The sequence below is a fragment of the Leopardus geoffroyi genome, chromosome A2 (assembly GCF_018350155.1).
Source record: "Leopardus geoffroyi isolate Oge1 chromosome A2, O.geoffroyi_Oge1_pat1.0, whole genome shotgun sequence".
Lineage (NCBI taxonomy): Eukaryota > Metazoa > Chordata > Mammalia > Carnivora > Felidae > Leopardus > Leopardus geoffroyi.
The window spans coordinates 164289049-164304826 of NC_059331.1; the positions used below are offsets into that span (position 1 = coordinate 164289049).

Here is a 15778-nt window from a genome sequence, read left to right on the forward strand (position 1 = left end):
GGACGCACGCAAAGAGGCGTACTGTGCACACGACTTGATGAATGGCTGTGATCTGAACGCCTGTGCTGTCACCCGGGTCCACAGACAGCGGCCGGCTGCCCTCTGGACTCCTGTTCCGGTCCACAGCCCCCGCCCCTAGATGGGTCATCACCCTGACCTGGTCCCTGGTAATCATTTCCTCGCTTTCCTTTCCTTTCACCACGGCTGTGTGCGCCCCTGAACAGTACAGTGTAGTGATTTGCCTGTTCAGGGACTTCATATAAAATGAAGCCCTTGGACGCATTTTGTCTTGCTTCTTTTGCTCAACATTGCTTGAAAAAATTCCTGTGTGGGGGCTCGTGGGTGGCTCAGTCAGTTGAGCGTCCGACTTCGGCTCAGGTCATGATCTCGCGGTCTGTGGGTTCGAGCCCCGCGTCAGGCTCTGTGCTGACAGCTCGGAGCCTGGAGCCTGTTTCAGATTCTGCGTCTCTCTCTCTCTCTCTCTCTCTCTCTCTCTCTCTCTCTGCCCTTCCCCTGCTCATGCTCTGCCTCTCTCAAAAATAAACAAACAGGGGCCTGGTGCGGTCTTGTGGCAGAGTGTGGTCGTCTTGTCCCTCAGGCTTTGCATGACAATCTGGTCCATGTCTTGCCGATTTCAGTGAGGCCAGGGGTAGGTGCGACCCACCCTCCCCTCTGTCAGGAGCAGGGCTGCGTCTGGGGACGTCCCTCAGCGTTTCCGGTCTCCGCAACCTCACGTCCTGTGGCCGGAGGCACACGGTAGTGGTCCCTCCGCCTTGTCCTGTCCTTTCGGACTGTCCGTGCTGTTCTTTGGGAGAAGGTGAAGCTTGCGCAGAGCGAGACGACGGAGCCCCGGCTGCCGTGTGTCCTCAGTGTTGGTGCACCTGCCAGTTTTTGCCTGTTTCATCCTCTTTATCAGCATTGGTTTTCATCGTTTTTTTTTTTTTTTTAATACTTTAAAAAAGATTTTTTTTAATGTTTCTTTAATTTTGATATAGAGAGAGACAGAGTATGAGCGGGGGAGGGACAGAGAGAGAGGGAGACACAGAATCCCAAGCAGGCTGCAGGCTCTGAGCTGCCAGCACAGAGCCCAACACGGGGCTCGAACTCACAAACCGCGAGATCATGACCTGAGCCAAAGTCAGACGCTTCACCGACTGAGCCACCCAGGTGCATCCCCCCCCCCCCCCTTTTTAAATACTTCTCATCAAAGACGTGTATTCAGTAACAAAATAGTACACTTAGAATGAAGAGTGGCTGACGACCCTTTCCTCTCTCTTCCCGGTCCTTCTCCCCAGAGGCCAGTTTCTGTAACTATTTTTATTTTGGGTCTTCTGTTTCTTGCTTCTTTAACTCTAGACGATGGATGAACGTACTCCTGTCTTCACTGTCAAACTGACTTAGATCCTTTTCTGTGGGAAAAGTGAAGATTCCGCTCATTTACGTTCAGTGCCTTCTCTGTCGCCCGGCTGCGGAGTGTGGTTTTTGTTACTGTGTTGCTTGGAGAAAGCTGCCACTTGCTCACTTTGAGAGCATCACCCGACTCTCCTCCTTGTGCAGCGAGGACATCAGGACCCTTTCTCCTTGTGCCACTTTCCCCCAGTTTCTTCCCCTTTCTAACGTGAGCTGTTGCACTTTTATGATACCAGGGTTTTAAACTGCTTAGGTTGGATGTTTAGATTTAAAATTGTCATCCCTTTTCCTTTTCTAATACGTGTATTTAAGATGATAAACTTTCTTACAGGTTTGGCAAATTATGACCTATCATTTTTTACCATTCACTTTAAAATATTTTCATCGTGAGGTCTTCTCTGCCCCATAGGTTATTTAGCACTACATTTATTTATTATTTTCCAGACATATGTGGGTTTTGTAATTGTATATTCCTGGCTTAATTACACTGTGGTCAAAAAATATTCTGTATTTTAACTCTTTGAAAATTGATGAGATTTGCTTGATGGTTAAGTGCATGAGTAAATTTTGTAAATGTTTCTTGTGTGCCTGGAAAATTGGTTTTCTCTGGTTGTTAAAAATGGGATTCTGTATTAGTTTGGTCAAGTTTATTGTATTATTCAAATATTCCATACTTCGTTTAAAAAAATTTATGGAAGTGTAGCTGATATACAGTATTAGTTTCAGGTGCACAGCTTAGTAATTCAACAATCCTGTACATCACACAGTGCCCACTGTGATGAGGGTTGTTATACTTTTATTTTTTAATTTACATGTTATATCAGTTATTAAATGTGGTATATTATGGGGCGCCTGGGTAGCTCAGTCGGTTAAGCATCCAACTCTTGATTTCAGCTCAGGTCACGAGTTTGAGCCCCACATGGGGCTCTGTGCTGACAGTGTGGAGCCCACTTGAGATTTTCTCTCCGTGTCTCTCTCTCTCTGCCCTTCTCCTGCTTGTGCTCTCTCTCGCTCTCAAAATAAATGAATAAACGGAAACAAAATATATGGCATATTAAAGTGTCCCACTACAATTGTATATTTATTTCTCCTTGTAGTTCTTTATATGTTTTCTTCATATATTTTGAGCCTGTCTTAATGGATGTATGAGCATTTAGAATGAAATCTCTTAGAATTATTAAATCTTCTGGTAAATGAAACCCGTTTATTCCAGACTTTCAGAATAGTAAAACTTTTGCATTATAGTGTGACATTAATAGGACTGTTGTAGCTTTGTTTTGATTAATATTTACATTGTGTAACTTCCCTCTTTCTGGGGTCTTATATTTAGATGTGTCCCTTCTAAGCAGCGTGTAGTTGCTTTTTCATATTATGATTTGTTGTTGAACCAGCATGAAAAACTTCGTTTAATTTAGTTGCTTGCATTCAATATTACTCGTATTTTGTGTTTATGATTACAATGCTACTATTTGCATTCTATCTGTTGTTTTTTTTTTTTTCCTGTTCTCTTTCTTTTGGTCTTGAGTTTGGATTTTTTATTCTGTTCCCAGCTGCCACCCTGTTATTAGATGTTATACATTCTTACATACCGTTCTTTTAGTGACTACCCCAGAGAGGATACCATACATCCTTGATTTATCAAAGTGTGACATAAATTGGTATTTCAAACAATGCAGGGATCTCAGAATATTCATTCTCCAGTTTATACCCCTCAGGTTATATTGTTGAAGAGAGTGTGTGTGTGTGTGTGTGTATTTTAACTGTATAAGATGTTTTTTATGTGACCATTATTCATTTAGGTTTGCCCATGTATTTCCCTTTTTATGTTACTCTTTATTCTGTCTCCATCTGCAAACTCCCACCTGGGATTATTTTCATTTTAAATGTACTTTCTTTGGTCAGACCTTCTGGTGATTACTCTTGTCTTTTTGTAAGAATGTGTTCATTCGACCGGTACTTGGAGGTGTAACTGTATGGGGTGCCCAGTTCTAGGTCGGTGGATAGATTGTTTTAGGACTTTGAAGGGGTTACTCAAGAACGTGTGGCCTCCGCTGTTTGTGGTGAGAAGCCAGTGGCAGTCTTAGTGTCAAAGTCTTAGTGTCAAAGTCTTAGTGACAAAGGAATTTCTTTTCTTGGTCAGAAGCGTTTTCAGATATGCCTAAGTTTGGTTTCTTTTTTGACTGTGTCTATCCACCTGCCAAATTCTGCATTCTTTTACCCTTGAATGTATTGAGCAGTTATTTTAAAGTCTCTGCCTGAGAATCACATTATTCGAAACCCCTACACAGGGGCGCCTGGGTGGCTCAGTCGGTTGAGCGTCCAACTTTGGCTCATGATCCCACGGTTTGTGGGTTTGAGCCTCATGTCAGGCTCTATGCTGACAGCTCAGAACCTGGAGCCTGGTTCGGATTCTGTGTCTCCCTGTCTCTCTGACCCTCCCCCTTCACGTTCTGTCTCTCTCTGTCTCAAAAATAAACGTTAAAAAAAACTTTAAAAGAGAAAAAAAAACCCTGAACATCTGTCTCTGATGTAGATTGTTTCTCGTTTTTCTTTGATGTGATTAATCTTCCTGATTGCCTGGTGGTTTGTTTGGTTGCTTATTTTTGTTTGGTGACACACCTAGTCATGAAAAATTATGGAAATACATTCCTACCTGGGATGGTTTTCCCCCTGCAGAGAGATTTTGCTTCACTTCTGGCAGGCAGCTTGGGATGCTAGAATCCACCATCACCTTAACTCTGTTACCGGAAGTGATGCAGCTGGAAAGCGGGCAGGAGTCTGAGGGCCAGCCTCCTTCAGGTTCTCTCATTCAGTTTCTCAGTCCTGACAGTATTGACATTTTGGGCCAGAGACTTCCGTGTGATGGGTGCTCTGTTGTGCATTTTAGGAACTCTGGCAGCATACCTGGTTTCAGCCCATCGGATGCCAGTAGAAATCCGCCCGACACACACACACACACACACACACACACACACGTCCCATTGTGACAGCTAAAAATGTCTCTGGACATTAATGAAATGTCTGGGGACAAATCATCCTATTTGAGAGCTACTGGCCTAAGCCATTTGATCAGTTTGTCTGGTCTCCCCCGGCAGGCCCTGGAGTCCGGTTTTTATCCCGGTGGCTCTGTGAGCCTGTCAGAAGGAATGAATTCATTTCAGGTGTGTTTCTAATAACAGTGGTTATAATTTAAAAAGTACTTTTGTTGCCTAGAAAAGCAGCCTTCATTTGCCAGATATGTAGTATATATCATTGGCAATCTAGAAAATTCAGTTATGTGGCCCAGCTCATTCCCTGATGTTAGATAAAACACTTCATAATAGTTCATCTTGTTTTTGTTAGTGATGTTCCAAAGGCACACTGAATTTTTTAAGACAAAGACAGTAGTTAATGGAGTCTGTAGAACTGGTAAAGAAATTATTTCCTTTTCTAGGTCACCGACAATGGCTGGAGGATTGTTTGCCATGAACAGACACTATTTCAATGAACTTGGACAGTATGACAGTGGCATGGATATCTGGGGAGGAGAAAATTTAGAAATATCATTTCGGGTAATTTTTTCATGTCTAGTTATTAACTCTGTGTGCAGCAGAATATAATTTTCATCTACAATCCCATATTTTCTGTAAATTCTCTTTGATTACCTTTGTTAACAAATTGTCCTTAATGAATGCTACATTATCGTAATCTGTGATCTGGAGAATATCCACTCAAGGTGTGGAAAGCTTTTAAGCAGCCTTATTTTATAAGAATTCAGAAGGGAAGGCTGTGATGAATGGGTATGATTTCAGATGTCTAAATGTGCGTTTAATCTAGAGTTTTGTTGCCAGTTTATTAATCTTATTTGCTAACCTTATTTACTACCCTAATATATATATATATATATATATATATATATATATATATATATATATATGTTTAACGTGATCGGATTTCCCTGATTGGCTAAGACCATCCTGGTTCACCCCAGATCTTCCAGGAAAAGTACTAATAGCTCTGCATTCCACTTTCAGAAGTAGCTAGTGGGAGGCCTCATACATACAACCACCTGCAACCTGAGGAAGGAATTCATTTTTCATAATCAGTCCTCCTCTCCAGCTGCTAAAGTTGGAGAGATGATGGTATAGTTGGGGTCTGGGGCTCAGGGAACTGGAGGAGGTGGGGTCAGGCAGTCTTTGCAAAGGACAGAACGAGGGCAAGGGAGAGCACGCAGACTTGCGAACTTGCAGATGTCCCCAGCCCAGTCCCCACGGCAGGATCCCCATCCAGATAGTACGTGTGCGTGTGTCCTTTTGTCTTTCTGCAACGTATTGACCAGAATGTTTTTAAAAGGCAGTTTTTCCTACATAATCTTTAGAATTTTAAACATGAAAGGAATAACATATCATTAATTCAGTCTTCTTACTTTGGAGATAAACTAATGGAGTCCCACAAAAACTAAAATACCCAGATAATCAAGGGCAAAATTTAGACCAGAACTAAGATATTCTGAATCTTCACCTGGAGTTATTCTGTATGTTTCATTATTTGTGTGTATATACGTGTTATTAAAGTACCAGTAAACTGAAAGCAGGGGACCCGCCAGTAAGCATTGTCTCCCTAAGTCCTGAGGATCAAGTTCCTTGATCTGTTAAAACAGCAAAGTATATGGTAAGTGTGATTTTAGACACACGGTAGTAAAAGAATATTACATCATTTTAGAATTTAGTTTCTTCTTAAAGACATGTTGTTTTTCAAGGTACTCTTTGACAGTTCTGTAAGACATCTTGCAAAGTTGCATGAACACCTATCTGATAATTTCATGAAAATGCATACATTGATTTCATAGCAGTTGCAGGCAACTGTTAATACATATTTTGCCCCGACCAGATCTGGATGTGTGGAGGTAAACTCTTCATCATCCCATGCTCTAGAGTCGGACACATTTTCCGAAAAAGGCGACCGTATGGCTCTCCTGAAGGCCAGGACACCATGACCCACAACTCCTTGCGGCTGGCACACGTCTGGTTGGATGAATACAAGGTGAGGTTACGTCGTTCGGTCGGAGGGGTCGGCTGGGCGGCTCTGGTTACCTGCCTTTTCACTCCGGCGCATTTCTGTTGGGACAACCGTGGGGCCTTCTCTCCCTGCATTTCTTTTCTCTCTCGTTTGCTGTTGTCACTCTTCTTTTAATTTTCCGAGTGACCACCGTGTAAAAGGAGATTCGGCCGACACCAGAAGAAGTGTTCTCTTCAGTGTCTTTGTTCCTCTCCTGGGACTCCTTCTCTTTGCCCCTTGGGGTTCGTGTGCCGGTCCTGCCACTCCCCCGTTCGACTCTGCACATCCAGGATCGTACCTCCCACTTTCTCTTCCGCTGTGCACACCCTGTGATGATTATTTCCTTGGTCACGGATTTACTGAGGAATAATTCACAAACCATTTTATCACCCCCTGATCTCCCACAGCCCTAGACAACCACTAATCTACCCCCTGACTCTCTGGATCTGCCTGTTCTGGACACTTCCTACAAATGGAACCCTACAGGACATGGCCTTTTGTGACCATCTTACTCAGCGTGGTGTTTTCCGGTTCATCCATACCGCACCATGTGTCGGTACTTCATTCTTTGTAATCCAATAATACTCCCTGGCCGAAGACCCCACGTTTTATCCTTTCATGAGTTGTGAAAAGTGCTGCTGTGAATACTTGCATACAGTTGTTTGTAAACAGGCGTTTGAGCATCTATTCCGTACCAGGCTCCGTGTTAGGTTTGGGGGAGTCAGTGACGACACTGTGCATTTGGGGTACGGAGGTACGCGCTGTGGGGGTAATGAGAACCAAGCAGATCACCGCGTGGGACCGGAAGTGCGGGCTCCTGGTCACGCCTCTATCACACCGCCTGTCTCCTCCCTTGTCCCTCTTCTAGACTCTGAGCTCCTTCTCCACGGTCACCAGCTTGGAGTCATACTGTCTCCTGGCGGCCCTCAGACCCACCTAGATCCCGGCTGCCCTCCTAGGAGGATGCTGGGCCGAAGCTGTTTTCACAGTCAGATTAATACGGGACTTGCCCCCTTTTACCGTGTCGGCGTTGCGCCGATGGTGCAGGAACGGTGGAGTGGTGCAAAAAATTCCACTAAATCTTGGCAAGCTCGGAGTGCCGAGACGTGGCGGACAGAGCACTTTTCACTGCACACCGAAGCACCGTGCTTGTGGCAAGGAAAAACGTGTGCAGCTGTTCGAGTTGTGAGCTGGACTGATCACTTTTACATAAATGGAGAAAAGAGTGACTCACAAACCATGGTTATTTCTGTTTGGATATTTGGCAGATAGTCTCAAAAATGAACCAACTGACCCTCTCACTTCGACAGACAGCATTTGTTGCCAATGATAAAATTCAAGCTTTCAGGTGAACAATTACAGTTTTGGAAAACTTGTATCCACCCCTATGAGCTTAATCGCTTCCGGTACTTAAACGCTTTTCTGAGGAGATTAGGAATATTTATGAATATAATTCTTTGAAAGAACTTCACAACCCAGCGGAAGCAGATCTTGGATGGGTAAAAGATCCAGTCACAGAGCAAGACAGCAGATTTTAACCCAACAGTAGGAAAGCTCAGTGATACAATTTAAAGGTTAGCTACGATGTGGAATGTGAAGGGCTAGAGTTCTGGTATAATATCGGAAAAGAATAGCCATAATTCTCTGAAAATGCTATTAAAATACTCCTTCCATCTCAAACTATATGTTTTCACATGCTCATATTTTTAAAAATGTATTTAACCAGACAACGTATAATAACAGGTTGAATGCAGAATTGAGAATTCAGCTGACTTCTTTCTAGCCAGACATTAAAAAGATTTGCAAAACTGTAAAGCACTGTTACTGTTCTCACTAAATTTCTTGTTCAAAGCATGTTTATGTTCATAGGTAATGAGTTATTTTTAAAGAGTTGACAAATGTTTTCACGTTTCTCCTGGTAAACGCGAGCAGATGTAACTCACACGAACCTCCCCAGAGTCTTTAATAATCGTTAAGATCATAGTCCTGACAGAGTCGGAGAACTGCCCCCTCATGTGCAGCTTCCTTGATTCTGGGATCACATTGTTACATGTGTTGCCAATTCTGAGGTTCGGACGTTTCCTAGAGTTTAAAATGCCTTACCATCAACGACGGACCTAATTGATAACTTCGTGTTGACATCTTCTGGCAACGTGAAGAAAACACCAGCGTGAAAAATACTTCAGCTCTTTAAGACTCAGGTACAATTGATAATACTTAATTTTAAACAAAAAGGCCATTCCCTTATTTTTCGTTTTTCTTTTTAAAATTCAGGAGCAGTATTTTTCCTTAAGACCTGACCTGAGGACCAAAAGTTACGGAAACATCAGTGAGCGTGTTGAACTGAGGAGGAAGTTGGGCTGTAAATCATTTAAATGGTATTTGGATAATATTTACCCAGAGATGCAGATATCTGGGCCCAATGCCAAACCCCAACAACCCATTTTTATCAACAGAGGGCCAAAACGTCCCAAAGTCCTTCAGCGTGGAAGGGTAAGGAAGTAATCTTATCAGTGTTTTATTCAAAGTTGTATGATAAGACAAATGACATTTTAGACTGAAAGTATCATTTTAGTGATAGACGTTAGCTTGCTTCCATTGCATTCTTTCTGTGGGAGCTTCCTCTGCTCGGAGTGAGACCTTAGGAATGTTCCTGTCTTCACTGTTACCATTAACACCCTTCACCTGCCAGCATTCAGGAGCACACGATTCTCAAAGTGCTAGGCTAGCTGCCGAGAGGGTGGACGTCAATGTGACTATGCGATATGCAAATAAAAGCCACAGGAGAGCGTAAAGCTCCCTGGGCAGAGTCCGGTCCCAAAAGAAAAGAAAAGGAGAAATGGGGTCACACTCTGCTCTGTGGCCGCAGCTCGGGAACTGACTCAGGAGAGCAAGTGAGAGATGGGGCGCGTCCGTCCAGTTCACACCCGGTGTGTAAGGACCCACGTGCTGCGCGGGAACACCCATGAGCGGCCACGTTTCTTTTGAAGTTCTTCTTCCTTCCTCCCTTTTTTGAGACAGAGAGACCACAAGCAGGGAAGGGCCAGAGAGGGAGAGTGGGAGACCCAGAATCCGAAGCGGGCTCCAGGCTCCGAGCTGTCAGCACAGAGCCCGACGCGGGGCTTGAACTCATGAACTGTGAGATCACGACCTGAGCCCAAGTCGGATGCTCAACTGACTGAGCCCCCCAGGCGCCCCCGTTCTCTTTTATTTCTTAAGGAATTTCTTCACAGTTTTACATCACTTTTAAAGTTTAGGGGTCTAGCCGTAAAGTCATACCTTTTTCCTGAATCATTTCTTAGAATTTGCTTTCTGAAAGTGTAGCTACTCTGACCGTTGCACAGTTCTCTTCTTTTGTGTTCAGAAGAAGGCACTTGTCAGGATCTTTCGTGATGCTGACTGTTCCTCAGTGGCTAAAGTAAGCCTAGAGCTTTCCCCTTGTCCTCTTTATGAAAACAAAACCACCTTTTGTTTTTAAAGTAAGAACATAGCGTATGCCCATGTAGTTGTAGCCCTTTACCCAAACCGCATACTCTTTGCTGCTTTTCTGGGTCTCCCCTGTGCTGTTCCCGATCTGTGTCTCCCTCCAGTTTAGCCTGTATATTTCATTCAGTTACGTGCTGTCTGGTCGGTACCTTTAGTCTTATTTCCTTGATTTCATTTGAAGGTTCTTGAGGGCAGAGAGGTTTTAATTTCCTTCCTCCCCTAGAATAGATTAGTAAACCTATATTTTTAGAATTTCTACTTGGCATTGCCTGCATATACTGTTAAAACTGCCTTTAACCTTAAAGTCTACCGTGACACCCTTATGTACTGAAGCTAGAATTAAGGAATAAAAAAATGCTTATTTTCTTAGGACCTTTGAAATTCATACCTTTGGAGTAATCGATTCGCATTTCATCTAAAACCTCCTTATCTAGCATCTAAGGCATCTTCTGACAAGAGTGATCTCTCCTTTTACAGCTCTATCACCTCCAGACCAACAAGTGTCTGGTGGCCCAGGGCCGCCCGAGTCAGAAAGGAGGCCTGGTGGTGCTTAAAGCGTGTGACTACAGTGACCCCGGTCAGGTGAGCGATGGCTCTGGGCTCAGCCAGTCCTTGGAAGGCGTCCTTCCCAGAAGGGAACTTGCCCGAGGTCACACCTGAGGAGGGAGGGGTGGACATGAAGATTTTAATCTGACTTTTCTTAAATGAGATGGTTGGAGTTGGGAATGACTTTAGAGGTCACGTAATGTAACTATTTTTGTCTCCTTTGTACATTTTTCCTACCCTCGGTCACCGTCGGGAACGTTATTCGTACGTTGCAGTTACACGGGATAAACAGAACTGTGTGAAGGTCGGAAGGGGCCGAGGCAGCGCGCCTGCCTTCTGGGCGAGGACATTAGCTCTGCGGTGGATGGGTCTGTAGTGTTGTCTCTGAAATCCAGTCTCCCTGCGTTTTAGTAGTGCCTCAGGGAAACCACAACAGAGTATCCTTTGTGTCATTCGCATAATCTGTTTGTGCGCCCTTTCAGTGGTATGGAAGTGGACCTAAAAATAAGACGACTTATGTCAGTTTGGATCTGTCATTTCTGATAACAGGCTAATATAGTCTTAGAGTCAGTCTCAAGACTGCCGCACTCAAGATGGGTCACAAGGAAGTGACTTTCTTGTCCACTTGAGTGGCAGGGATGGCGTCACTCAAGACCAGAAGGATATCGGGCTTTTTAGATAGCATGTGCCCTTTGAAAGTTCACGCAAGACCTTTCATTTCTAGGAGAGCTCATGTACACTCTCCCAAGATGTCATACACACCGGAAAACGGGATTTAAAAGGGGTTTTATGCTGTGTGTGGGTATGAGAGGCATCAGGGTTGTGGACACTGAAGTCTTTAATTACAGTGATGCTTCGGGGGGTTCGGTCACAGCAGGATGACATCACGGATTTGTTCCAGAAAACGTACTATATTTTGATCACACAGATTTGTACTAATACTGTATCCAGGAGCCACATGTAGCTCTTTAAGTAAAATGAAATAAAATTAAGTCACACCAGCCACATGTGGCTCCCATGTTGGACAACACAGATTATAAAACATCAGCATCGTTGCAGAAAGTTGCACTTACAGAATGCTTCGTGTTAATAGAGATAGCACACATACATTTTGGGCTTAGAGGTAGGAACACTAATTGAGTACAACTATTCAGAGAAGAAGATAGATCCCTTTTGGACTTAGTGATGGTGCAGGTTGGAGAATAACTTACTCATCGCACTTACCCAGTTCAGCCCATCTTTAGGCCTTCGTTCCTGAAAATAACATGAGAGACCATAAAGACGACGATCCTGAAGGATGGGCACATCTGAAGAAAACCCTGCTTCCGGGCCCTCAGGTGAAATCGTCACCTCAGTCCAAATGGCATCATGGTCTGGGATCAGAGTGCCATTTTCCACAGGGCAACGAGATGGACCGGCTCCTGTGCGCGGGCACAGCCCAGTAGAGGCCCGTCTCTGTCCGCAGGAGGCCACGCTGCGGGCTCGCGGGGCTCCTCCTGTGCTCATGCCGTCAGGAAGGAAGGGCGCTGTGTAACTGTGAAATCCTAGAACTGGAAAAGGTCTGCCATCTTTAGTTAATCTGGCCAGTTAACAAAACGGAACCACTGTTTCTTCCTGGGATTGAACTTCCTTCTCCCGTGTCCGTTCGCACATTCCATTTTCAGATAGCTGCGCTGACGCTGCCTCCACGTGACCCGGGTTCTCTGGCCTTTCCCTGCTTTATGAGACCGCACGGGACAACGCCATTCTTCTTCCACATACGCGTGACCTGTTGTGCGGGCTGAATTTGAAAATCCAAAGCAGACCTTGGAGTTGTGATCTTTTATTTTCTTCTTTAGGTCTGGATTTATAACGAAGAGCACGAGTTGGTTTTAAATAATCTCCTTTGCCTGGATGTGTCAGAAACTCGCTCGTCAGACCCACCCCGACTCATGAAGTGCCACGGGTCGGGAGGGTCCCAGCAGTGGACCTTTGGGGTGAGGAGGTGGCTTAGTGAGGGTGGGGGGGTGCGAGGAGACAGAAGGGGCTGAGGGAGGGAGCGTGACAGATGGGGGGTCCCTGCGTAAGTAAACGATCGTGAATGTTTCACCTCGCTTCTGGATCTCTGGGACTTTGCCCCGTTCTGGCAGTCTGTCTCTTCGGGTAAAGCGGCTAACTGGTGATGTGTTCTTGCTGCCTTGTTTTCAGAGGAGTAACCGGCTGTACCAGGTGTCGGTTGGACAGTGTCTGAGAGCAGTCGACCCACTGAGTCACAAAGGCTACGTCGCCATGGCGATCTGTGATGGCTCCTCTTCACAGTGGTGGCGTCTGGAAGGTTAAAGTGGCTGCTGTGCCGGAATATGGTAATCCATCAGCGTCGGCCTCCTCTGTAAGGCGTGAGGCTTGAGAAGTTGCTGGCACGAGAAAATCCCTGAACTGATTTCCCAGTTAAGTAGAACCATTTTTGAGAAGGTGGGACAGCAGATACACTAGAGACTGGAGCCCAGAGTGGTCATCAAGGGAGTGAGGAAGTATGTTTTACCAAGACATTAACATCATTTCTGAGCTGCTAAGGAATTTCTTGCTTATGGTGAGAAACTAGAATACAATTTTAACTCTATCAAGGGTCAGGTATGTACAGAAAGACAAACCCAGGAAATTGAACAGAAATGTCAGACTTTTATTTATGCTTCTTTTTAATCCCTTGAATAATGGAATGGCGTTTGTCTGATCAGGAACTTGTCATGATTTCCTTTTTTAGAAGGACTTCATAGGAAACAGATTTTTTTTTTTTTTTACTCCTATTATCATGTCTTAAAATAATTTTAAACAGACTGAATCCACATTGCTTTTAACTTCAGAAGGCCTCATTTATAAGATTATATATTTAAGAGGCAGTTAACTGTTATAAATTATTTTGATGAACTATGGTACTATCTACATTAAAATAAAGGGTTCTTTTGATGATTTACCTGGGACTTGTCTGCTCTTCTTGGGTTGGGGTCTCTGGTCCGTGTGGTGCTGTGTACGTGTCACACGGTGAGCAGGTTAGCTGGTTCAGCTGATGAACCAATAAGCAAGGTCACAGCCCTGACCCCAGGAGTGGCCCCATCCCTTAGCTTGAACTCTGTGAATTTGACGTTGAATGTCTGTGAATTTGGATAGTTTCCATTAAAGCTGCCTATGAATCATCCAGGAAGAGTTGTTAAATAGGCAGTTGGATATAGAGGTCAGGATCCCATAAGATACATCTTAATTAGAAATACAAATTTAGATTACTGATTCAATTTCTTTGCTGGTAACTGGTCTGCTCAAAATTTCTGTTCCTGCCTTTATCCATTTCTTCTGAGTTGTCTAATTTATTGGCCTGTAGGTTCTCATAATGTTATGGTTGTTTGTATTTCTGTGGCGTTGGTGGTGGTTTCTCCTCTTTCATTGGTGAATTTCTTTATTTGGGTCCTCTTTTTATGAATCTGGCTAGAGGTTTATCAATTTTATTGACCTTGAAGAACCAGCTCATGGTTTCACTGAGCTGTTTGTTTTATTTCTGCTCTAATCTTATTCCCTTCCTTTTGCTGGGTTTGGGTTTTTTTTATTCTTTTTCTGGCTTCTTTAGGTGTACGTTGAGGTTGTTTGAGATTTTTCTTGCTTCTTGAGATAGGCCTGTATTGGTATAACTTCCCTCTAAGCTTTTGCTGCATCTCAAAGATTTTGGACTGTTGTGTTTTCATGTTCATTTGTTTGCATGTAATTTTTGATTTTTTTTGATTTCTTGGTTGACCCCGTTCATTGTTATGTAGCCTCCATGAAATTGAATCAGTAATCAAAAAGTGCCGAAGAAACAAAAGTTTAGGATCAGATGGCTTCACAGGTAAATCCTATAAAACAAACATTTAAAGAGTAAATACCTATTCTTCTCAAATTATTCCAAGAAATAGAGGAAGGAAAACCATCCTATTCATTCTGTGAAGTATCACGCTGATACCAAAATCAGATAAAGACACCACAAAAGAGAGAACTGTAGGCCAAGATCTCTGATCAACATGGATGCAAAATTCCTCAACCAAATATCAGCAAACCAAATCCAATGATACATTAAAATATCCTACACCATGATCAAGTGGGATTTATTCCCAGGATGCAAGGAGGGTTCAATATTTGCAAAACAATCAGTGTGATACATCACATCAATAAAAGGATTAAAACCATATGTTCAATAGATGCAGAAAAAGCACCAAAGTAAAACATCCATTCGTGATAAAAACCCTGTGCAGAGTAGGTCTAGAGGGAACATAACCTACATCAATGTAATAAAGACATATGTGGAAAAACCCACAGCCAGTATCAAGACAAGGATGTCCACTCCTAACCACTTTTATTCCCGATAGTACTGGAAATCCTAGCCACAGTAATTAGACAACATAAAAGGCATCCAAATTGATAAGTAAAACTATTTACAGATGATATGACACTCTATGTAGAAAACCCAAAAGACTCCACCACAAAACTACTAGAACTGTTAAGTGAATTCAGTAAAGTCACAGGATACAAAAGCAAACTACAAAAATTGGTTGCATTCCTATACACTAATAATGAAACAAAGAAATTAAGAAATCCCATTTACAATTGCACCCCCCCCCCAAAATCTAGAAATAAACATAACGAAAGAGGTGAAAGACTTGCACTCTGAAAACAACAAAACACTGAAAGAAATTCAAGATGACTAAATGTCTATACTACATAAAGCAATCTACAAATTGAACACCATCCCTATCAAAATACCAACAGCATTTTTCGCAGAGCTAGAACAAACAATCCTAAAATTTGTATAGATCCATAAAAGACTTCAAACAGCCAAAGCATCTTGAAAAAGAAAAACAAAAAGATACCACAATTCCAGATTTCAAGTTCTATACAAAGTGCAATTAAAATAGTACGGTACTGGCATAAAAAGAGACACAGATCAGTGGAATAGAATTAAAAAAGAAAGAAATCAATCTACAATTATATGGTCAATCCTTGACAAAGGAGGAATAAAGACCGTCTCTTTCACAAGTGGTGTTGGGAAAACTGGACAGCTACAGGCAAAAGAATGAAAGTGGACCACTCTCTTATACCACACACAAATAAGTCAAGATGGATTAAAGACCTAATTGTGAGAATTGAAACTATAAAAATCCTTGAAGAGACCACAGACAGTAATTTCTCTGACACTGGCCGTAGCAATATTCTTCTAGATAGGTTTCCGGAGGCAAGGGAAATAAAAGTAAAAATATTGAGACTACATCAAAAGTCTTCAGCATAGCAAAAGAAACAAAAG

General features: G+C 43.1%; 1 protein-coding gene across 7 annotated transcripts in view; it reads left to right on the plus strand.

The window, feature by feature from the left end:
- Positions 1-13429, plus strand: part of GALNT11 (polypeptide N-acetylgalactosaminyltransferase 11) — a 42457-nt gene extending 29028 nt beyond the window's left edge. For 6 of the 7 annotated variants that reach the window (XM_045496241.1, XM_045496247.1, XM_045496243.1 and 3 more), the window contains exons 7-12: positions 4844-4961; positions 6280-6432; positions 8722-8940; positions 10411-10515; positions 12318-12455; positions 12667-13429. In XM_045496241.1, coding sequence (XP_045352197.1) covers positions 4844-4961; positions 6280-6432; positions 8722-8940; positions 10411-10515; positions 12318-12455; positions 12667-12798 — 865 coding nt within the window. In that variant the 3' untranslated portion in view covers positions 12799-13429. Of the gene's footprint in view, positions 1-4843; positions 4962-6279; positions 6433-8721; positions 8941-10410; positions 10516-12317; positions 12456-12666 lie in introns of those variants that run through there. The other variant, XM_045496248.1, reaches the window with a different exon arrangement.
- Positions 13430-15778: the final 2349 nt, after the last annotated feature.